The 24,489-nt window shown below is 45.2% G+C and overlaps 1 protein-coding gene across 1 annotated transcript in view; it reads left to right on the top strand.

Annotated features, from left to right (window-relative positions):
* Cobl (cordon-bleu WH2 repeat protein) overlaps positions 1–20,840 on the top strand; it is a 236,064-nt gene extending 215,224 nt beyond the window's left edge. Inside the window, exons 13-15 of the mRNA XM_032916836.1 lie at positions 1,340–1,459; positions 2,567–2,830; positions 19,442–20,840. Coding sequence (XP_032772727.1) covers positions 1,340–1,459; positions 2,567–2,830; positions 19,442–19,459 — 402 coding nt within the window. The 3' untranslated portion in view covers positions 19,460–20,840. The remainder of the gene's footprint in view (positions 1–1,339; positions 1,460–2,566; positions 2,831–19,441) is intronic.
* The last annotated feature ends 3,649 nt before the right edge of the window (positions 20,841–24,489 follow it).

The raw sequence follows: 24,489 nt of genomic DNA, 5'->3' as shown, positions 1-24,489 counted from the left end.
TCCATCAGCTCCTAGTGGTGACAGGCTGAGAAATATGCCTTTCATGAGCTTCTGGGGGAAAGTCTTGATACTCTGAGATAGTAAGACGCAGGCAGGACCACTGCTTTCTGTACAGCCTTGTGATGCTAAACACGGGGACATGTTCTGAGAACTGCATGGAGTTTGGTCTTATTGTTGTTTGACTATCATGAGGTATCACACAGGCTTATATGGCAATAGGCCAACACTCTATGGGGACTTCTCGTTACATCAAATGACATAAGTGGGAGATTGAAAAAGGATGCTGCTGGTTTGGCAGGTTTTATCAGTTTGGAGGAAGACGAAGCAATGAAACCATATCCTAGAACTAGTTGTCCATGACAAACTAACCTTCGAGCCTACAGCATAGTGAATGCATGGTAACATAGTCACCCACGCTCATATCTAAGAGTCACGGCAATATGTAACTGTGCACCTCGGCCTCTCTAAAAGTATAGTGCATAGGCTTGCCTACCCAAACACCACAAAATTCATTCCTGTAGGATTTTAGTGTCACTGGGAGACAGAAATATTTCATCTCTTTTCAGTCTCATGGGTCCGCTGTCATCAGCATGGTACATTGTTGACTGGAACATGGGATGTGCTTGTATTGCCATTCTATAGTGAAAATGACAACAATTTTGTGACCCTCCTCCATTGTTCATTTAACACATAAAAGTGCTATTACTAATTTAATATCAATAATGAAGAGTGATTTCCTCCATTTTTCAGTTGAGGAAGCAAGGCAGAATGAGTTTTAAGTGATCCGGCCCAACGTTACCCACTGACATTCTCGCCCAGGTTTGCAAAATTTCAGCACACTTGTCAGCTAGGGACAGCTAGGAGAAGAGCGGGAACTGTCTCACTGTAAGACACTAATTTCTATGCAACCCCAAGTCTGTAGCCTTTGGTCCTTCTATAGCTGCCACTCAACTTTCTACAGGGTTATGTCATTGTAGTGAGTTGAAAATATCCTAAGTTGGAAAGGTCTTTAATGTGCTGAACTTAGCTGAGCTTAGTTCTGCCTCCCTGCATATGCTCAGAACATTTCCTTCCGCCTACACTTGGACAATGTAGTCTAACTCAAAGCCTGCTTTGCACATGCGTTGAATGACAGTTAAGTTTTTGAATGCTGTGCCAAATTAGGAAAGCCAGTGGTTGTGTGCACATGCTTTGATGGTGTGGCTCAGTTGAATGCTCTTTGGGGTACTTTCTGAAAGTACCTTTAAGCAGACAGGTCGAAGGGAATTGATGCTGCTCATGTGGACTTAGCCTTGCCTTATCTTCAGAGTAAACTATGCTAACCTTGTTAATACTCTAGACTGCAGAACAGGCCTCAGAAGGAAGGCCAAAGAAACCATCCTACGTGGAGGCAGAGAGCGAGCGATCCGCCCTTCTGGCAGCCATCCGGGGCCACAGTGGGACTCTCAGCCTCAGGAAGGTAAGGAAATGGGCCTCCCATGTATAAGAGGTTCAGAATCCTACCTACAGTTCTCCTCAGCAGACTAAGCCAACGCCACTTAGCTTCCATCGCTCAGACTACACGGCAGCCAGCATCAGAGCTGTGAGCTCCATCTGTTTAGCACACTATCACCCAACTCCAGACAGATCCCTTGGCCTCCGCTCATATAAAGTGAACGACCCCTGGACCACTGACGTTTTCCTGATTTTTCCGCAGGTCTGTCCTGTACACTAACAGGTTCCAAATTCACTCGTACACTCATCATGAGCTCAGGGTAGGATACCAAGGTCCTGCCGCCCTGCCTATTCTCACAGACTGAGGCAACTGTAGGAAGATAGCCTGGAACTTGTGCAACTTTATGCACAGGTTAATTGAATTTAGAGACAGGGCAGTGCACCTATGGCTGTCACATACAGGGCTTAAGGAACAGTGACTTGTACAATTCCCCTGGGGTTTTACTGGCTCTCAACTTCCACATCCACTTGGTCAAATCTGTGTGTCCGGCTTCTATTTCTTTCCTTACCTGGTAAAGGAAATTATGAGACTAGAGAGTATTTTTATACTCTTGCCATTTCTAGTACCTTTTAGCCATACTTTGGAGGAGCACAGGGATATATGCATAACAGATTTCTGTTTTCTGTGGTTCATCATTACAGAGCTGTTCGAGGTTCGCTCTAAGATGGGTAGCGGTGTGCTGTCTCTCAAAAAGGACCTTTACACAAATTCAAACTGTCTGTCAGGTGCTATGATGAAGCACCACAGACTGGGTCACTTCGAAACAAAAGAGGCTTGCCTCTTACAGCTCTGGAAGCTAGAAGTCAAAGGCCATGGCAACAGCAGAATAGGAATTTTGTAAGAATGCCTTGCTGGTCCCTAGTACCTCAATACCAAGGCCTCACATGGCAGAAGGTTCAAGGTACTCTCCACAGTCTCTTTTGTAGGGTACCGATTCTATCCATGGTAGACACACACTTAGAATTAATCCCTTCTGAAGCCTCTCACCCCAGTGTCATCACCATGGAGTGTCACAGATGAGATGGGGGTACGTGAGTACTCACTGTAGTAAACACTTAACTCTCTCATTAGGTGTCATCCCTGGCCTCCGAGGAGCTCCAGAGCTTCCGAGATGCTGCACTCATGGCTCCAGCTGTGGACAAGCCTCAGCGAGAAGACCGTGGCCTTCCACCCCCACCTGCCCTGCCACCACCATCCACTCCGGCGTCCCAGGCTCCCTCAGCCTCCGTACCGGTTTCTAGGTTCAGCACCGGCACCCTCAGCAACCCAGTAAATGCTAGGCAAGCCTTGATGGATGCCATCCGCTCGGGCACAGGAGCTGCAAGACTCAGAAAGGTGAGCATTGGTACAGAAAGCAGAAATGGAAGCAAAATTAACTGTGCAGCCCAGCTTCTGGAGGGTACCGCCAAGGGGTAGACATTGACTCGGGAGAAGGCCAGCTCTTTGTGCTACCTGCTGCCCGTGTGCCAAGGTTTAAACTGAACTCACTTCTGTCTCCGGACTCCAGATGAATGCTAGTGCAAGGACAGCTGGATGAGAATCTACAGTCTGCTCCCTAGGGCTCCCTGGAGGGAATGTAGCATCCTAGCCTGCAACGTCACCACCAATCTTTCCTATCTACCTTTGTCTGCCTCTTTCTGCCAACGTAATACATACCTGTCAGTGAACTCAAAGTCTCTCAGCAGAGCACAAGCCTTCCTCCTCCAGTCTCTTTTGGTAGTCTAATGCAGGTCTATACATCTAGTTCCCACCTGGACACTGGAGAAAACTGTGGCCCTAAAGCCCTAAACTTCACCTGGCTTCCAAGCTCTGTTTCAGCTCAATACCACTGTCTTAGGAGTTTGTTGACTTCTGGGGCTCTGTATGCCTCCTTGATATGGCAACTTATGCTAAGAATGCGAATGCTAGGGTATTTTCAATTTTCTAAGAGCACTTCTGATTCCTCAACTCTGCTGTCCCTGAGGAGGTCAATAGGAAGTTAATCTTCATGCTATCTATATGTGGAATGCACAAGGCTCAGAGAATCCAAATCACTAGGCTCTGGTCATATAGGGACTGGACTCAGCGCAGTAGGTCTTGTCATGCTCTAAGGAAAACACGTCACCCATGAAGCTGAGGCTGGGCCACTTTCACATAAGGCTACGATTTCCAGAAATAAGACAGACAGATCTGCTTGTTCCCCACTTGGACACCTGCTGGGGCGGAGGAGTGGAGAGGTTCCTAGGACATGTGGCTGAGTCATTGAGGCATAACCCACTTCAGGTCCCTATGCAGCGGCACTGGAGAGTGACAGGCTTCAAGCCGACTCCCTGTGGTTTCCCCATTTCTATGGAATTTGTGTATTTCTGAACTTGTAATGGTGGATGACTGAGAAGTAATCACAGAAGTCAGGTAAATGTGGCTCTGAATAAACCTCTGAGGCCCCTCTGGGCTCACGACAGCCATTTGCCTCTGACTGAATTTGAGAGGTAGCTCTTCTTTAGAGAAGTCTTAAGCAAATAATTTTGTGAAACCCAGCACAAGACTTTGTTTCTTAGTTTCTAAAATCATGTTCCTCAACAAGAAATCTATAAGCAAAATCCGAGTCCTAAAATAGACTTGTCAGAAGTTAGAACCCACGGTCAGCCAAGTTAAACTGTCTCTGAGGGGACTTTACTTTAAAGTCTGAGGTAATTATCTCATTCACTCCCCTAATATATTATTTTAAAAAAATTAGTGTCACCTATCTGATGCTTCCTCCCTTTCCATTTCAGTGAGCTAGTCAACAGTGGTTTGAAAATATTCAGTAATTAGTAATGAATGAGTTATAAATAGCCTTCATTACAGCAAATGGGTTTTAGTAGTACACTTGTTAATGTGTTCCCGTGCCTAATATGTAATATAAACTCTTCATACTCGCCCTCATAGGTACATGGCTTTAGTAAAAGGCAGAGTATGCATAGGCTCCAGTACACTCCAGAGTTCCAAGCACCCCGGGAGGCTCTCTGGAGAGGGGACCTGTGACCTGAAGGCTACAGGCATGTAGTTGCTCTCTGTATTTACACACAGCTCACTGACTGGTTGTTGGAGCTTTTTAAAATAGATGCTACTCTGTCCTACAGTGATACAAAGGCCCTGAGGCAAGAGAAACTAAAAGCCAAGGCTACACAGCCACCAGATGGGTCCTTAAAAATTGAAAACCTGGGCTTGCTCTAAGAACTCTTTCTTCTGCTTTGCCGAAAGTTAGAAAGAAGCAATATTGCAAAGCGTCTGGAAGAAGAGACTGAGGAAAGTAAGGGGTAGAAATGAAGGACGGAGGATAAGAAGGTCTGAATAGGCACGTCCAGTTGAAAGATTAGAGGTGAAGAGGAAGTTGGTCACTATGCTCCCCGGACATGCTTGAAGGAAAGGTCATCACAGTTAAAATGTTGTAGCCAGAATAGGAGACACAGCTGTCATTTCCCACATGGTTAGCTCCTTAAATGGGACCAAGTTTTGATTATATTTCTTGAATTGACTTAACCCTTGGGTTGCTTGCCCACTCTGGAAAGCATGAGTCAGCAAATGTTTAAGAATTTGTGCACCTTGTTTGGTTATAAGGTGATTTGGCGCTGAGAGCCGGGTGCTGGGTAATAGGGGCGGGATGACACTGAACAGGCTCTTGTCACGCATCTGCCACCTGCTATAGACTGTGGTCTAGGGTGGGTAGCACAACTTCCTGAGCAGTTCCCTGCCCCAGCTTCTCCCAGGAATGTGGAAGTCCTCAAGGCCTGCATTGCCATCTCCTAGGTAGGGCCTGGCCCCTAGGGGCATTTCCACACCTTTATGGCCACTAGTTTGCCTTCCCACTGCAACTGTCTGTAGAGTACCAGATGTGGGCCATCAAGGGAAATGTTCACAGTCTGGTGATGGTTTCAAAAAGCCAGTCAGAAAGCACTGTCCTGCTGTGTGTGGACAACTGGCTCTCAGGGCTCCCATGTCAAAACGTGGACCCTTCCTCCATCTCTTTAGCTTTCTTTCCATGTTTGGTCCAACTGGCCTTGAGGAAGGTACAGTCGATCTGTGGCATCTGTAGTGTGGACTGAGCGCTCTACAGTTGGGCATATGTGTTGCTTTCCATGCCCGAGTGTTCAATGTAAGTTCCTGCTGAGATGGGCCTTTGAATCTGACTTTCCAGTCTTTGTAAAAGGCTGCACGTGCACAACACACAGTGCTTATTGTCTCTGAGAAAGCCTTCTCCTCCTCAGATCCTGGGGCAGTGGGGCAGTGGGGCAGCCAGTGCTCCCAGCTGCCTGATTTGCTTCTGGTTCTTGTGAGGACAGTTGCAGCGACGGTAACCACCCATGTGTCTTCCCGGGGATGTTCCTCTTCTCACAGACAGGCTTTTGCACACATCCACCTCCCTATGATCTCGTCCTCTTTGCCCTCATTCCTTCCTTCACAGCGAAGGTAAATATGCAGCCTTGCACATCCAGCAGCCTTGGCTGACTTGGGTTATGTGAATTGTGTCAAAGGGCCTGGAACGCGCACCTTGCTAACTCTTATCTGTGTGTTCATGTAAACATGGCAGTGCTGTGCCTTTAGTAAGACCTGCCAGGATGCAGGCCCTGGGAAAGCTGTTCAGAGCAGAACGCAAGCCTCATTGCACCTACAGAAGTACTGTGCCACAGAGACACAAGTCAGAGAAGGAACCTCTCAGAACAACTGAAGGACTTGGTTAGAGTCCCCACTCCACCCCGCACTAACAGTCTCCTGCTCTGTTCCCCTGGAGGAAAGGCCATGGCTTCCATTTGATAAACAGACAGGCGCGGTGCTGGTATCCTAAGTGACTTTTCCTGGCATAACATTCTTGGTCAGCTCCTTTGCTATGTCCAGACATCTTATCGGCTCCTGGCTGCCTTGGCAAGTGCCCCGTGAGCCACACGGAGCTCACACAGCACAGGTGCCCTCTTTCCCATTGCAGGAATCACAGATGTAGACGAATGCATTTTAGGCCCTTTGACCTCAACAGGAAGCCCGAAGAACTGATTAGACAGATGATGCTATCAGGAGGTCCCAAGCTAGGGAGGAGAACAACAAACCCCTTCCTTCTCAGCAGAAGAGAACTCCATGTTCCCGGGAGTAAGGACAAAAACCTGTGTCAGCACAGACCTGGCTCCTGAATAATATTCATTCATACACCAGGCCCAGGTTGTTCATCATGTAAGCTCTAGCTATGTGTAGTTAAATTGGAATTCAAGACAGGCAGTCAGGATTATCTTTTGACAGTACCCCCGCCCCAATGTTTCCTATTGTCTAATGAAAATAGAGCTGGGATAAAGCATGTTATGAAGCCACGGGGTGCATGTATCCTTCAGGTTTTCACTCTGAACTCTAAGTCTCTGTCAGTACCCAGGCTGGCTCAGTTTTCCCACATCATCACCATGTAATTTCCCCTTCAGAATGTAGCTCACAGGTCTGAGTTCCCCAAAAACTAGTGTAAGTGCTATTGGATGTGGCCTCATTTTACACACAACACAGTCCTGCACAAGGCTCACCCGTCACTGTACCCTCATCCCTGTCAATGGCTTCTGGCATAGAGTGGACACTGGTTTGAGATCTGGAAGGAGAATTAAGACACCATATACCCCATGGATGGCACTGTGAACATCCCAGCCCCTCCATGCTATCCATGTGCTGAGAGCTCATGTCCCAGAGAATCATTTGAAAATCCTGCCAGATATCCAGTTCAAGTTACAAACACAGCTTTCTCTTCTTTAGGGAAATAAAATGGCCTTTGGGCATGTCCAGTCTTCCTTCCTGGCTTGTTTGTACCCTCACTTGTCACCCAGCTGCTGGCTCCCCTGGATTCTTCTGTGTGTGGAATCTTCTTGCCCAACATGGAAGAAAAGCCCCTAATTAGAGAATACCCTGCCCTCTTGGGGATTTCTTTTTGCCAAGAAATCCTTCCCTAGCAGTGTACCCCAACAGCACTGTTCAATCACCTTTGTCCAGGCCAAAAGCATTCTCCTTGGCCATCAAGGAGCTAAAATAAAGGCTTAAATATTTTCTCAGCCTTCTATGTTTCCCAGTGAGCCCCCCCCGAGTACTTTTCTTTTTTGTCTAAACAAATAACATGAACATCTTTTAGACAGCATTCATCTTCCAGGAAGCCCCAATGTATGGCATCCACACCCACATTGATCTCTGCTCTAGGGCCTGCCCCTCAGATGGGCCCAGCCTCTTTCTCCTCGTACATGCGTGCCTCTCTGATGCTTGTCTGTTGATGGTCAAAAAAGCAGACTCCCAGTAGTGTGACTTAAGCCTGAACTGACATTGTTTGCAGTTTTCTTTCTTACATACCCTAGTATGAGCATTACTTTCTCATTCAGCTTCCCCACACACACACACACACACACACACTAAGAACTTGGGTTCCAACCCACATGGCATCATCATATTGTCCCTGCTGATGGTAGACAAGAATTCCAGGTCTTCTACACTGCCTCTGAGAGCAAAGGATGTCTCCCTTCCCATTCCCTCACTAACCTGCCCCATTCCCACTTACCTTCATGTGCCCTCAGAGATGCACCTAGGTAAGGTGTCCCAATACCCCCCCAGAAAGAGTGACCCAATATCCTATCATTAGCTGAGCTGGAAGTGCTTCACTCGGCCTATGGCTCCATGCCCAAACCCTCATTACAGATCACTAAACCTGCCCCTAGTAAGTGATATAGTCTGGATCTGTGGTGTCCTCCAGAAACCTATATGCCAAAAGAGAAGCCCAGTGGGAGTTGTCCTCGTTGGCCAGATCCTTCTGCTTTCTGCCTCCTTGCTGTGAAAAGAATACATGTACTCTGACATACATGGCCCGTCATATACTGCCTCCGCAATATGCTTCCATAGACTCAAAACCTTGGGCTGACCCAGGTATGGGCTGAAACCTCCAAACCCAAGAGCTACAGCAGCTTTCCTCTGTGTGGGGAAGCATGTCAGAACAGGAGCACCATGGAGTCGCACAGCAAGTGTATGCTGCCTCGCTCATTGGGAAATGACCCTGGGCACCTGCCACTTCTTTACAGACCTCACTCTTGTTTCTCCAGTGGAAGATAAAGGGCTGAAAACCGTGTGAACAACTCAAAGAGTTTCACCCAACCAAGGTATACGTCCACAGTCCACACAGCGAGCTCTTGACACTTACACACATTCTGGTTTTATATTGTAGGATTCATTTCATGAATTATCTCAAAGCTGGCTGAAGGGTTTCCTTGAAAGCCTGCCTAGACTTCACCACCATTTCTTGCTCTGACTTCCATTAAATATAGTTCAGCAAGCTACGTTTTCTGTCATTTTAGCATGAAAGATATTTTTTTAACATTTTGCATAGAAAAAAAAATGTCAAACATGTTGAAATAATTGTGAAGCAAATACCCCTTTATCTAGCCCCAAGAGCTTTTGATGACAGTTTGCTGGATTTGTTTTAACCCGTATCTCTTCATCTTCATTATCTACCCTTCTGCCTACCTACACACACCTTTTCTTCTTTCGTTGAAACGAGATCTCACAGTGTAGCCCAGGCTAGCATTGAACTCAACAGTCCTCCTGTCTCGGTCTCCAGAATGCTGAGATTACAGGCATGTGACTCTCACACCTGGCTCAGGATTTTATTTGTGTGCAATAGAAGTACATGGCAAACATTAGCATTCATGACTCCAGCGGGACTTTATCTGCATGTTCCCAGAGTTTACTTTTTACAGTTTTTTTTCTAGGTAAAATACACATAGAGTAGCATGCACACATTTAAGGAGCTCAAGGACTCTATCCTACCCATCTTGAGACTGGTTTTCTGATAAGAATCACAAGAAGAATAAAGTTGAAACTATGGAGGGCCTACAGGTTTGCCAGTATGTGGATGTGCGTGTATGTGATTTGTAGCTATTTGTACTGACTGCTTCTGTCTTGGCAGAGTTTATATAGGCTGATTGGAAAGGAAAGAGTCTGGTGAAGCATGAAGGTTGCTTACCTGTAACATGGAGTTGGAGCAGTAGAATCATACTACCCAGGAAGTATGGGAAGGGCACACCATGAAAGAAGGACATAGCTTTTATGTCACACTCAATGGGTCTCTGAGAGCTTTGACAGTCCACGGGGTAATTTCAGGGATGGATTTGCCATTCTATCTTTTTTTTTTAATTTTTATTTGTTTATTTTTACACTCCAGATTTTGTTCCCCTCCTTGTCCACCCCCTGACAATTCCACATCCCCCCATTTGTCCACAAGGATATCCCCCACCCTACCCACCCCACCAGACCTCTAAACTTCCTTGGGCCTCCAGTCTCTTGAGGGTTAGGTGCATATTTTGTGACTGAATCCAGACCTGGGAGTCCTCTGCTGTATTATGTGTTGGAGGCCTCATCTCAGCTGGTGTATGCTGCCTGGTTGGTGATCCAGTGTCTGAGAGATCTTGGGGGTCCAGGTTAATTAAGACTGCTGGTCCTCCTACAGGATAGCCCTCCTCCTCAGCTCCTTCTGTCTTTCCCCTAATTCAATCACAGGGGTCAGCAGCTTCTGTTCATTGGTTGGGTGCAAATATCTGCATCTGACTATTTCAGTTGCTTGTTGGGTCTTTCAGAGGGCAGTCATGGTAGGTCCCTTTTTGTGAGTGCCCCATAACCTCAGTAATGGTGTTAGGTCTTGGGGCCTAACCTTGAACTGGATCCCACTTTGGGCCTGTTGTCACTAGACCTTCTTTTCCTCAGGCTCTTCTCCATTTCCATCCCTGCATTTCTTTCAGACAGGAACAATTATGGGTCAGAGTTTCGACTGTGGGATAGCAACCCAATCCCTCACTTGATGTCTTGTTTTTCTGATGGACGTGGGTTCAATAAGCTTCCTCTCCCCACTGTAGGGCATTTCATCTAGGGTCCCCTCCAACCCCCCACTTTGAGTCATGAGAGTCTCTCACTTCCCAGGTCTCTGGTACATTTTAGAGGGTCCTCCTAATCTCCTTCCTCCCAAGGTCATCTATTTCCTTTCTTTCTGCTGGCCCTCAAGGCTTCAGTCCTTTCCCCCATCCAATACCTGATCGTGTTCCCCTCTCCTGTCCCTGCCTTCATCCCTCCTTGTGGTTGCTTTCTTGTCCCTTCCAAGTGAGACAAAGGCATCCTCACTTGGGCCCTTTAGCTTGTTGACCTTTTTGAGTTCTATTGACTGTATCTTGGGTATTCTGTCCTTTTTTTTGACTAATATCCACTTATTAATGAGAACATACTGTGAATTACCTCACTAGGATATTTTCTAGGTTCATCCATTTGTCACCAAAACTCAGGATGTCCTCGTTCTCAATAGCTGAGTAGTATTCCATTGTAAATGAACCATCATTCACCATGATCAAGTAGGCTTCATCCCAGGGATGCAAGCTTGATTCAATATATGAAAATCCTTTAACATGATCCACCATATAAACAAACTCAAAGAAAAAATCACATGATCATCTCCTTAGATGCAGAAAAAGCATTTGACAAAATACAATATCCCTTCATGTTAAAAGTATTAGAGAGATCAGGAACTCAAGGCCCATACATAAACATAATGAAATCAATTTACTGCAAACCAACAGTCAATATTAAATTAAATGGAGAGATACTTGAAGCAATCCCACTAAAATTGGGAACAAGACAAGGGTACTCACTCTTCTCATATTTACTCAATATAGTACTCAAAGTGCTAGCTAGAACAATAAGACAACAAAAAGAGATCAAGGGTATACAAATTAGCAAAGAAGAAATAAAAGTACCACTATTTGCAGATTATTACATAAGTGACCTTTTGGCTGATAAACAACTTCAGCGAAGTGGCCCAATATAAAGTTAACTGAAATAAATCAGTAGCCTTCCTTTATATAAATGATAAACAGACTGAGAAAGAAAGTAGGGAAACAACTCCCTTCACAGTAGCTAGAGATAATATAAAATATCTTGGGGTGACTCTAACCAAACAAGTGAAAGATCTTTATAATAAGAACTTCAAGTCTGTCAAGAAAAAGTTCGAAGAAGATCTCAGAAAATGGAGAGATCTCCCATGCTCATGGATTGGCAGAATTAACATAGTAAAAATGGCCATACTACCAAAGGCAATCGACAGATTCAATGCAATACCCATCAAAATTCCAATACAATTCTTCAAAGACATGGAAAGAGCAATTCTCAAATTCATCTGGAAAGGCAAAAAACTCAGAATGCAGAAAACAGTTCTTAACAATAAAAGAAAGGGTGGGAGAATCCCTGACTTAAAGCTCTACTACAGAGCAATAGTGATGCATGGTATTGGTACAGAGATAGACAGGTTGATCAATGGAATAGAATTGAAGACCCAGAAATAAAACCACACACACACACTTGATCTTTGACATAGAAGCCAAAAATATACGATGGAAAAAAGAAAGCACCTTCAATAAATGGTGCTGGTCTAACTGTCTGTCTATACATAGAAAAATAAAAATGGACCCATATTTGTTGCCATGCACAAAGCTCAAGTCCAAGTGGATCAAGGACCTCAACATAAAACCAAATGCACTGAATCTAATAGAAGAGAAAGTGGGAGAGTCTTGAACTCATTGGCACAGGGGGAAATTTTCTAAACAGAACTCCAATGACTCATGTTCTAAAATCAAGAATTGATAAATGGGACCTCATGAAACTGGAAAGCTTCTGTAAGACAAAGGACCTAGTCAATAAGACAAATCAGCATCCTATAGATTGGGAAAAAAAGTCTTCACTAACCCCACATCTGATAGATATCCAAAATATAATGAACTCAAGAAGCTAGCCACCAAAAAACAAAAAAACAAAAACAAAAACAACTCAATCAAAGAATGGGGTATAGAAATAAACTGCGAATTCACAACAGAGAATCTCAAATGGCTGAGAAGCACCTAAAGAAATGTTCAAAGTTCTTAATGATCAGAGAAATATAAATCAAAACAACCCTGAGATTCTACCTTACACCAATCAGAATGGCTTAGGTCAAAGCCTCAGATGACAACAGACGCTGTTGAGAATGTGGAGAAAGAGGAACACTCCTCCATTGCTGATGGGATTGCAAACTGGTACAACCACTCTGGTATCGAAATTGGAGATTCCTCAGAAAATTGGAAATAGGCCTATCTAAAGACCCAGAAATACCACTCTTGGGAATATACCCTAAAGATGCCCCCACCATGCCACGGGGGCACATGTTCATAGTGGCCTTATTTGTGATAGCCAGAAGGTGAAAACAACCCAGATGTCCCATAACAGAAGAATGGATACAGAATATGTGGTTCCTTTGCCATTCTATCTTAAACAGCCAAACATTTAGGAAAATGTGAGTTCTAAGCAATTAACTATAGAGCCACAGGGGATCAAAGTCCCTGAGAGACACCATAGCAGATTGTGAGGCCTATATCCAACATCTCTGAATCCAGCAACATCTGAGCTGTGGTGTTGAAAGGGTGTTAACATAGATAGGCCCATTGTCCTAGTTAGGGTTACTATTGCTATGATGAAGCACCACAAACCAAAAATAACGTGGGGAGGAAAGGTTTTATTTTGCTTACACTTTCCCATCACAGTTCATCACTGAAGGAAGTCAGGACAGGAACCTAGAGGCAGAAGCTGATGCCGAGGCCATGGAAGGGTGCTGCTTACTGGCTTACTCATCCTGGCTTGCTTTCTTATGGACCACCCACAATGGGTAGAACACTAACGCATCAATTACTAACTAACAAAATGCTCTGCAGGCTTGCCTACAGTCTGATCTTATGGAGGCATTTTCTCCATCAAGGTTCCCTTCTCTCAAACGACTATAGCTTGTGCCAAGTTGGCACAAATCTATCCAACACACCCATGAACTCTTTGTTTGAGGAACAGAGCTGCAGTCCCAGAACATCAAGGCATCTGCATGCACAGTAAATGTTAAAGAAGAGATTGTGACCCAGAGCAATCCAGAGACCTGCAGAGCCTACTGGAGTATTTAGCAGAGCTTGATCACTCCATACAAGTCAAGCTGCAAAAAGGACCACCAATGGAGAGTGGAAGAGGAGCATCTGGACCTTTCATGGGTTGAGAATGATGCTTTCAAGCCTTCCCAAGCTGAACTCAAAAGACACGACAACAATTTACATGACCCTCTGCTGTGCCCAAATTTTCAAACAACATCAAACTGGCTCCAAATGACCACAACTCAGAACAAAGCTTAAGAATATATTTATGAATGTGAAACTGTTCTGTTGTAAAATTATAAAAATGGTTGTCCTTCCCCCGGCCACTAGATTCAGCACCTCAGTGCCCCAAGATAGCTGCTAGATACCTTGGTAGAAACACACATCCCAACTCTGTGGCAGCCCAGGGTCTGTGGCGGCCCCGTTCTCTGCCCCCACACACTCTCCCAATTTCAAATCGCCACAAGAAAGAACACACGACCCAATTACCTCTTCTCCAATTGATAAGATATAATTAATTGCCCACCTAAACATACAAAGCGCTGTACACATGCACCCCTTAAGAACATTCATAGTAACCTGTAAAGGTAAGGAGCGGAATCTTAACGTCAGCCTCCATGTTCTCTCTCCGCAGCTTCCGGTCCTTTCCGTCCCAGTCTCCTCCCCTTCCCTCAAACTTTTCTCCCACCCATCCTTCCTTCTTGTCCAATGACAGGCCTCGTTCTATCGTGTACCTGCCTTCACCTTATAACACCCTACACTGTTCAGCAAATTTCAAGGTAAAATTGGCAGTTTGTGTCATCCAATCAAAACCAATCAGGCAACAAAATGGTAGCCAAGCCGGAAACAGTCACTAGTGACTGATCGTGACTGTACCTGCCCCATAATAATCCCAGATATTAGAAAACAGTTGATGCAGCTACATCTGAAGACTACAAAAAGCAAGTATGTTCACGGCTGTCGCAGGATCAAATTATAAATTAATAACATGGAAAATCCCCAAACATTGAAACAACACAGTTTTAAGTAAAAAGATAAAAACCAGAGGAGAGCTAGAAAGTTTGAGGTGATTGTGAATCACACCGTGATCATTTGAAGTTCTGCTAGAGTAGAGGCTTCCAGAGAATTCCATGGTGTCGTTCTACGACAGGATAACATGCTTCCCTAGAAAACTAGAAAAAGAAGAGCAAAACTGAAGTCCGAAGTTAGCAGGAAAAAGTAAAGGTCATAGCAGGAATCAATAGAAAAAAAAAAAAAAAAAAAACCCCACTGATTTTAAAAGAGAAAGGACTGGAAGAGCTTGAAGGTGCTCGAGACCCCATATGAACAACAATACCAACCAACCAGAAAGGACTAAGCCACTACCTAAAGACTATACATGGGACCCTGGACTCTGATCTCAAGGTAGCAATGAATAGCCTAGTAAAAAAGGGAAGCCCTGGGTCCCTGCTAAGACTGAACCCCAGTGAACGTGATTGTTTTGGGGGAGGATGGGGAGGGAACACCCAAAGGGAGGGGAAAGGGGATGTTGGAAAGCTTGTAAATAAGAAATACTCAAGTTAATAAAGATGGAGAAAAAAAAAAAAAAAAAAGAGCTGAAGGACTTGCGACCCCATATGAACAACAGTACCAACCAACCAGAGCTTCCAGGGACTGAACCACTACACAAAGACTATACATGGACTGACCCACGGCTCCAGCTGCATATATAGCAGAGAATAGCCTTGTTGGGGCACCAAAGGAAGGGGAAGCCCTTGGTCCTGCCAAGGTTGGACCCCCAGTACAGGGGAATGTGGAGGGGGTCAGTAAGGGGAGTGGATGGGGGGAACCACCCATATGGGGGAGGAGGAAGGGATAGGGGTCTTATGGACAGGAAACTGGGACAGGGAATGACATTTGAAATATAAAGAAATATATCTAATAAAAAATAAAAAAAAACAATTAAAAAAAAAAGTTAAACCCACAGGTAGTTTTGAAACAAAACCAATACATTGGTAAGTCTGGCATAGGATGTTATCACCAGAAAATTACATTTTGTTGTTTTGTTTTTGTCAATTTCAAGTAGGAGGCACTACATCAGAGATTCTCCAGATATAAGAGACTGTCATACGAAAGGAATATCACAAACAACTTCACGCATGGGTGTGTTACTTTAAACACACCAATGTCAAACTATGAAGATACAAATGCAAAACTTCTGAAGAAATACATGAGTTGAACTAGTCCACATCTGGTAAAGAAACTGAATAATAAACAAAAAAGGACTAAACACACAAACACACACACACACACACACACACACACACACACACATTCCACAAATTGAAGAAGAGAGCAGGTCCCAAGGTATCCTGTGAGTCTAGTTACTGATTCCAAACCCAGATAACAGAATGAGAGAACAATATGAGAATGATGTTGTTTGGTGTGTCCTAGGATACAAGAGACATGTGTCCAAGGAACGCAAGGTAAATGTTTAAAATCTATTCCCATATGAACTGATTTTTAAAAGTCATCATAATAGATTCCTTTGAAGCATTTGATGCCATATGCCATTTCTCATGAAAACTCCATAAAGTAGGAAAAGAGGAAATTCCTCCAGCTGATAAACGTCATCAGTGAAGACAGTTAATGGATGCTTGATGCTAGAAGGATGATTACCTGCCCAGCATCAAAAAGCCACAACATGCTTGTTTTCTCTACTTTTCTTCAACCCTTACAGAGCAGTAAAGGAGGACAAGAAGATGGGTGCACTTGCCTTTGCATACATGCTCACAGCAGTTTTATTTATAACTGCCTCGAAATTGAGAACAACTGCCCATCGGCAAAAGAATGAGTGAAGGAAGTTGATGTATTCATACAGCGTTCGCCGCTATGACAGTGACAAGTGATACCTGCAGCTATGCAGATGAGGTCAAGATCATTACGCTGAAAGAAACATGGCCATAAAATTTAGTCATATTGTTGGATTGCTGCAAAATTCTAGAAAAATATAAACTGTGTAGTTCTTAGATGATTGGTGACATTTGAGGACTGAAGGGAGTTGTGGGAAATCTTGTGAGTGATGCTGCAATCTTGATTGTGGCCATGGTGCCAGAGGGACATGCATTATTAAAACATAACTTAATCCCAGCATTTGGGGCAGTAGAGACCTTTGCACTGTCCATACGTTAAGAGTCCAGATGGATAATGAGTCCCAGGCTAGCCAAGACTACATACTGAGACTGTCTCAAATGCATGCACATGCTATCTGCCTGCCTGCCTGCCTGCCTATCTCTCTGTTTCTGTCATCTTTCTCTATCTCTAAGACATGGATGGTGTGTGTGTTGTTAATATGGTAAACATTTATTTAAAAACAAACTCGTCCTTTCCGTCCCAGTCTCCTAAAAGTTGTCCCCTCTGTCATGCTCTCTGTTCTCAGTACTGCCTCTCTTCTCCTGGCTATCTTCTTCCTACACTCACTGAAAAGATGTTGGATTCTTCTCCACCTGCAGGCTTTCGCCACAGGGAATCAGGAAAAAAGCTTTTTTCTAACGGCTGACTGGGTATTTTTCAAAAAGCATCTCTGTGTGTTTATCTCAAAAAAAAAAATGACAGTTTTCCCAGCTTCTCGGTGTTCTAGAATCCACAGTGCATATGTGCTGGTTTGGATTAACAACTGAAGCCTAACTAGAGGATCATGAAGGGCAGAGTCTGGAGTTTGGAGGAAACGACTATAGCAAAGTATGGGCTGCACTACTCTGTAAGCCTACAGCTCTCTGCCTGCCCTGCTGGCCTGCACTACTGGCTATGCCAGGGTCCTTTATGAGGTACTACACCCCTTTCCCATCCTTCACCACGGCCCTAGAGCTGCTTCTTTATCTTTGTCCTAATTCATCCCCCCTCCCAGTTTCTTCTATGGCTCGTATATGTATGAAACCCTGATGGCCCTGGCTGTGTCTCCTCCTGAACCTTCCAATAGGTCCCTGCTGTGCTTCCCAGGCTACACCCAGTCCTCTCTAACTTTCTCTGAGGCACCCTGTAGGAGATTCCATATCTGAATCAGACTGAGGCAGCTCTGGCAACATCCCTGAGCTTGCCTCCCTGACCCTGTCCTCTTCCCAACCCCATGATTCCATAACCTGATCATGTTAGATACAGGTCTCGTCCTAGTGATTGGGCCCTTGAACTTCTGTCTTCTCGTTGCTTTTTTGCCTCACATAGTAGAGTGTGTCTTAAGATTGTGTCTGTAGCTTCCCCATTCGGATTTCTACCTCTTGTCCCTTTTCCCTTCTTAACCACTGGCTACTGCAGTCATGTTCCACCTCATTTTCCTTGACTCTGGGAAGCTTTCTGCAGGGTTTTGGGGGCCTTGCATAAGCAGATCTGCTGTAGGTATCACACATATGCTTTTCCTTCTGCTGGGGATGGAGAAATGGAACTAGAACAGGGGCATGGAGAGTTGTAGATGTCAGGTCAACTGGAGAGCACTTGTGAGGGACCACTGTACCACTTCATAACTGGTAGCTGTGACTAAGGCTTCTACTTCTATCTCCTTATTCCCAATTTTTACCAATAAGGCTGTTCAGAGAGGCTCACCCCAGAATGTGGAGGCAACCAGAGCTCTGAGGATGCTTAAAGAGCAGGGGAAGGTGTTCCTGGGCCCACATAAAGACAAAAGGAATTTAGCCATGTATGCAAATGGTCAGAGGGTCTGTGGTCTGTGTAGGTCACACTTAGATAGCTACTTATGAGCATTTGACCCAAAGGCACTTACATATGTTCCTTGTCTGTATCACAGAACTCTGATTAAACATCACTATATTAAAAGTATTTACTCGACTCCAAAGCTGGGACATCTACCTCATTTGTTATACCACTATCCCCCATGGGGTCTTCAGTGACACATTTTCCCATTGTAGTGTCACAGGTAAAGGCAAATGGCCACAGCACCCCCTTTGTCCACACATGGCACAGGTGTTAGGAGAACTGTAAGGCTGCTTATATCCCTCACCAATTCCATGTCTGCTGTTGTGAGAAGAGACAACGGGCTAACAGACTTAATGAGTGATATACAGTGGCTTCTCTCCACCAAGGAGGTCAGGGATTGACCATTGAGGACAATGTCCAGTGCCATTGAGCTAGAAGCAGAACAGAGAGAGTGCAGAATTGTTCTAGCCTGGATTAGACACCAAGCTCTTGAGAGATGCTACACTCTTAACGGATCTACTCATATCCCAAAGCTGTCACCTGGTCATGTCTTCCAGGCATACCTTACCCATTATTCTTGAGTTATAGTGGGACTGTTAGGAAGATCCATTGAGAGAGCAGATATACTGGACGTAAGCTAGGTCCTGTCAACCCAATGGTGTTTGTGTTAGTTCTAAAAGCCTTTGTGTCTTTTGAGTATTTGCTGTGGTTAGTGAACTAAAATGGTAGCACACGATGGCAAATTCCCAGCCAGGCCTGTTCAGCCTGTGCTCTGGTTTGATACTCCAGGAAAGAAACAGTGGTTATTTCACAGGACATCCATCTTCTTAACTCATTTTCAGAGGAACTAGAGACATTCCCCCAGGTCTGGATTTCCTGTTGTTAGGCTCTCAGGAGGGAACTAAACCAGAAGGATCTATGTGATCTTTCCTGTCACGTAGAGGAAGAACTTGCACGCTCCTTCATCCACACCACAAACTCTAGTCATGTACTTTATATATGTGGCAGTGTGTGTGCCTACTAGAGTCTCCAGGTGTCCCTTCCAGCAGGACCGGTGCAGGGAACACAAGGGTGAAATGAGATGCTGTGGAAGGGACCTACAAACAAATATCCATGGATTCCTTGTTGCTCGTTTTCTCACAAGTCATTGGAAGGTCTTAGTCTATTTGTGTTTTGGAAAGCGTCTTTGGGAGGGTAAGAAGCATGGCCAGTGGTCTAGATCTCAATTCTTCAACATTCTTTATAAGGATGAGTATGCATAGCTCTCTTCTGTACACTTTGTTGCCAACAGAGACAACAACTCTGCCCATCTTCACTGCAGGTTCCCTTGCTCGTGTGAGGTTCATCCACTGCAGAAACCACCTGTACAGCTCCAAGGATCATCCCTAAAGAAATCCACATGACAGGAAATGAAACCATCAAGAAGTGGCGGTACTTTCCTGTTTCCAGGCCAACTTGCCCGCGGTGGATTTTCAGTGTTCCTACATAATGGTCAAAGGGGAGATGCCGCTTTGCTGTGTGACTTGTGTGCCAAGGACATATGATCTGCCTCTGAATGCTCACAGTTGCCAATAAACTGCTCTTGTTGGCAGAGTAATGGGAATACACAGGCTGGAGCCCAACACTCACACATGATTATAGCTATGGGCACAAGGAATTATGCCTTAAGTTGATTTTTGGATCTTTGAGACTTTGACCACATACACATGGTTAAAATCATTTATGATCTTTTGAATTCTAGGTGGACAAAAACATAAATCAACAGAAATAGTCAGAAGCTATCACATGCTCCAAGACGCTCTGTTCCTGGAGTAAGAAGCACAATGGAGAAAGCCTGCTGAGATGGCTTTTGCAGGACAGGAAAGCTTCAGATTCATGTTTGTATTCCTCACACAGTGAAGCCTCACACCTCACAGACGATCTTGGACTGTGATCTGACCAACTAAGCTTTTAAAATTCCACTACTGCTGCCCAGAGTAGCAGCCCTACTTGACCGTGTTAGCAAGACATTCCTGGCCCCTTAGAAGGTGATGGGAAGCAGAGATCAGAACACTGGAAGGGCTGCCCTTTTTTGTATAGATTGTGTCCCACTTGTATAGTCTTCCCCCTATGTCCCAGCAGGCTATGACATGCATCAGTTCACTGTGAAGGAACCTTGCATGGAGCCCGGGACTTCACCAGTAGCCTTCTGAAATCCTGCAGAGGGCCAGAGAGCAGGGTGTTGAGGACCTACATGTCGCCGCGGTCCACATTGCGCTGCGTGTTCTGTGGCTTACATTTCCCTGACACACTTTGGCATGGTCCAGCAGCTGCCCTGGTATTATATGACATTCTTATAGTACATTGTGGGTAGACACCATCTTTAAAGAATTTAAACTCAGCAGGAAGTTTTGTGTTTTTTTTTTTTTTTTTACTGTGTCTCTAAAACCTTTTCTTCTATTGAGAAAATCAAGAAAGCAATAGAAATCAAAATGAGTTCATGATATAAAATCTCTGCCTTACTGAAAAGAAAAAAAAAAGAAAAGAAAAAAACCATGAAATCCTTTAACTGTTTCGCTCTGTTTTAAATCTAGGCATCGGGTAGAGTGGGAGCTTGGTACTGTGTGATTAACATTGCTAAAGTTTCTCAGTGAGGCAAGAGCTACCAGCCAATTGCTCTGAGTCACAGCTGTCTACTCTTTCTCTTAGTGCCACAAATAAATGCAAATCCAATGCTGTAACTGTCGTGTGGATTTCATGCTACAGTGTACATCCTGCCCACAAAATGGAGGGATTAATCTATTCTGCCAACAAATATTTTGGCTGCTGTGTTAATCAGTGTTCCATCACTGTGACCAAACACCTGAGGTAAACAGTTTAAAGGGGTTTACTTTGGCTCAGGATTTCAGAGATTTTTGGCCCTGTTGCTGTCCCTGTGGCAACGCAAGACATCGTGACAGAAGTGGGTGCTGGAGGCCTCTGCTCATCTTATGACATGACAGGAAAAAAAAAAGGAAGGGCCTGGGATCTTGATATCGCCTTCAGGTGTGTGACAACAGTTATCTAGCTTCCTTCCTTTATGCCTCAGCTCCTGAAGGTTTCCTCTCAGTAGGGCCGCAGGCTAGAGATGCATAGGCCTGTGGAGGACTTTAAAAGTCAAAACTGTAGATGAAAGCTTTTTTCCATGCCTCCGTGTTTCAACCGATAAGATCGTCATAATCATGGAGTTCAGGTGATACAAGAAACACACCTTCAGAAAATGCTAGGTTGTGTGCCGTAGAGAAAAATCATGAGGAAAAGGGTAGGAGACTCAACCAGGGTGACCGAGAAAGGCCTTGGTTTGGATGAATTACTAAAGGAAAAAGATGAAGGCAAGGCAGAGAACGGCAAAGGCAGTGGCTCTGAGGGCGCAAGGGGAGAGCGGGAAGAGGGGCTATTATGGAAAATGGAAGAGTGGGTAGAATGTCCGTCTCTCAGGCCTTTAACTCCAGACACATAACAGTTCTCTATGAGCTTCCTGTGCTCTCCAACCAAGCCTGAGAGGCCCTTGGCATAAGGACCCCCCCCTCTAGTTATTTTGCTCGTGTGGACCAGTTTGATGCTGTGTTGTGCAGCTCAAAATATATAAGCCTTCAAATTTTGAGGTGTGAGATATAGACCAATCAAAGTCTCTTGGTTTATGCTGTGGCCTCTACTGTGTTGTCACAATTGCTCTTGTCTCATCTTCTTTGTAAACACGGATATTAAAGCATACATCTTCCAGATAGCTGTCTGGAGCCTAAGAAGTCTACACAGGTTCATCATATGGCTTGCCCTCTTTCAGCAGCCCTCTTTGGCCCTTTATCACCCAGGAAGTTGAGTCTGCATGCTTCCTCAGCCTACCAGATTCTTAGCAGGCTCTATCTCTCCTGCCCCTCCCTAGTCTAATCAGCCCTTCCACTGTCATGTGTCCACCACCAACCACTCATTTACTGAAGGTACCCTGGGAGATGTTTTTTAATAGTCCTTGAATATTTCCCCTGCCTGCACTGCCTAGAGTCCTCCACTACCCATACCCTTCAACTGCAGACTTCAGCCTTGTCCTAGACACTGCCCTACTCTATGAACACCGCACACCTTGCTCCCTGCCTTGTCTAATCTCAGCCTCTATTAACTGCTTCACACGCCCAGCTACTCATCGCTCAACTTCCTGGCTGCAAAGATCAGCCTCGAGGCGAGCAGCAGGGAAGGCTGAGTTCACTCAGGGAAACCTCAACAGCCTGAACTCAGGTCATCATCCTGGCAGGAAGCCTATGAAGACATCTATCTACCCACTCCCTTCCAGCTATATTGTGTAACACAGGCAGAGAGAAAAGGTGAGAACTCTCAAACAGGAAGTAAATGGCTCAGCTCCAATCATTGCCCAGCTAATTATGAAAAGCATTCCAAGCTTATGACTGTGTAGCTCATAAAATCCATAACCTCTATTACCAGATCCAGGCCAACAAAGTGTACAGCTAAGATTCAGCGCAAGCCTCGGTTTCCTAGGAAAAGCACAGGCTAGTGGACATGACCAGAGCTCAGGCTTTTCTACCTCTTGCCCAAGATTTGTCTGTTTTGCTCCCTGCCTGTGTGTGGCACATTATGGCCAGAAAGCAGCCTGTGAGAAGTCCTTACAGGCACTCCTGCAGGTTTAGTAGCCAGAGAAAACACTGGCAACTCGTCCCTGATGGATCTAACTTTTTAAACCTGCTGGTCAATTCCCAAGAAGAAAATTATTTGCAACTCTGAATTTAGAAGGTAGGCCCTTTACAACTTGCCTAACCAATTCAGCTTTGAATGTTGCTTTCTCGGTGCTGGATCCCAGACATCCTGCTATGAGCATCACCACCGCACAAACAGAGCTCTTCTCTATTCCTCTGGGAAACCCCTCAACCCAGCTCCTGATCGGTAAAACTGCTGGCTTGCGTGACCTGCCAGCCTGCCTCACTTGACCATGACCCCACTCCGTTGTGTGTGTCTGGGCTTTGTGCCTGCCCCTCCTGAGTGGCTCGCCTCAGTGGTTTCCAAGTCAGAAAAGACAAGGAAAAATTTGCTAATCACTGAATTTTGTGATTCTTCTTCCACAGCTATGGGTATTTGGCCCAGTGCTTCTCATGGCTCTCTTTACTGCCTCCAAATTATATCAGTTTCTCCCCACAAACCCATCTCCCCCCCCCATCCCCATGCCTTCCTTACACCTCCAGACCTATATGCAGTCAGTGTTCGCCACTGAGCTCAATGGGATCTCCACAGTGCCTGCTGAGGAGACGACTGCCAATGGGCGGCCACTGTGCTGCTGTAGGTGGTTCATCATGTTAACTTGTAGGACACATGTCTATTGGTTTGGGATGTAAACAATTTAGAAAAGAGTGTAACGTAATCACTCCGTCCAAGAAGCAGAAAGAAAAGAGCAAGCAAATAGCAGAGCCATTTCGAAAATTTGTAGGATCGATGGCCCATTGTCCCGTTTTAATCCCATATACATGGATCAAAAAGGGATGAAGGCACGTGTTTTCTGCCCCAGTCTATGCCTGGAAACAGCCATATCTATCCATTCTGAGCAGAGAAGTCACTCTAATGCACAGTATCACACACGAGCAGTTTGGCCTGAGGATGGTTCTAGAATCTACCATGGTGTCACCTTCAGTAGGGATTAAGTGGTCAAGACCTACAGGGGAGTCCAGGGGACATCTCTCCTTGGCTCAAAGCTTTCTGCCTTGCTCCTAAGGACCTGAGACATTTTCCAGTAACAGAAGCCATCAGCTGTGCAAATTGGGCCCCAGAGGGCTAACTGAGAATCATCTTTCAGGAGCAGCCATTCTGGATGCAAATATGGACACTCGGGATTCAGGTACCAACTGGTCCCAGCATTTCCTCTAATACTCCAACAGAGTGGCACTTTTTCCTAATTATTTTTTGTTATAACAGAACTGCTCTGTCACAGAAAGGGGGATTGGCCCAGCCACTGGTAGAAAGAAAGGTCCGGAAGAGCAAGGAAGGGAGATTCTGAAGACCCAAGGAAGCTGAAAGCTAGCGCGACAAATATTCTTGGGGCAGGGAGGAAAGAAGAACTGTGTGGAATACAAGCAGCCCAGATCACTGCCGTTCTCTACCCCTTCTCAAGGATCTGTTCTCAGAATCTGCCCCAGCTCAGGAAGCACTCGGCCCACTCACGCCCTCCTCCCCGTTTTTCTCCCCTTTCCTCTTTCCTTTCTCCTCTCCATCTTCCCCTGTCCCTCATTCCTTTCTTCCATCCATCATCCCTCCTTCCTTGGTGCCAACCTTTCCTCTTCCTTCTCTCCTTCCCACCTAACACACTAGAGGAGCTTCTCGAAGTCCGCATCCCCGATGGGTGCTGGAGACAATTAC

This window comes from Rattus rattus, chromosome 11 (assembly GCF_011064425.1).
Source record: "Rattus rattus isolate New Zealand chromosome 11, Rrattus_CSIRO_v1, whole genome shotgun sequence".
NCBI lineage: Eukaryota > Metazoa > Chordata > Mammalia > Rodentia > Muridae > Rattus > Rattus rattus.
Note: the sequence above shows the minus strand (reverse complement) of the source record. Positions and strands in the feature narration are given on the sequence as shown.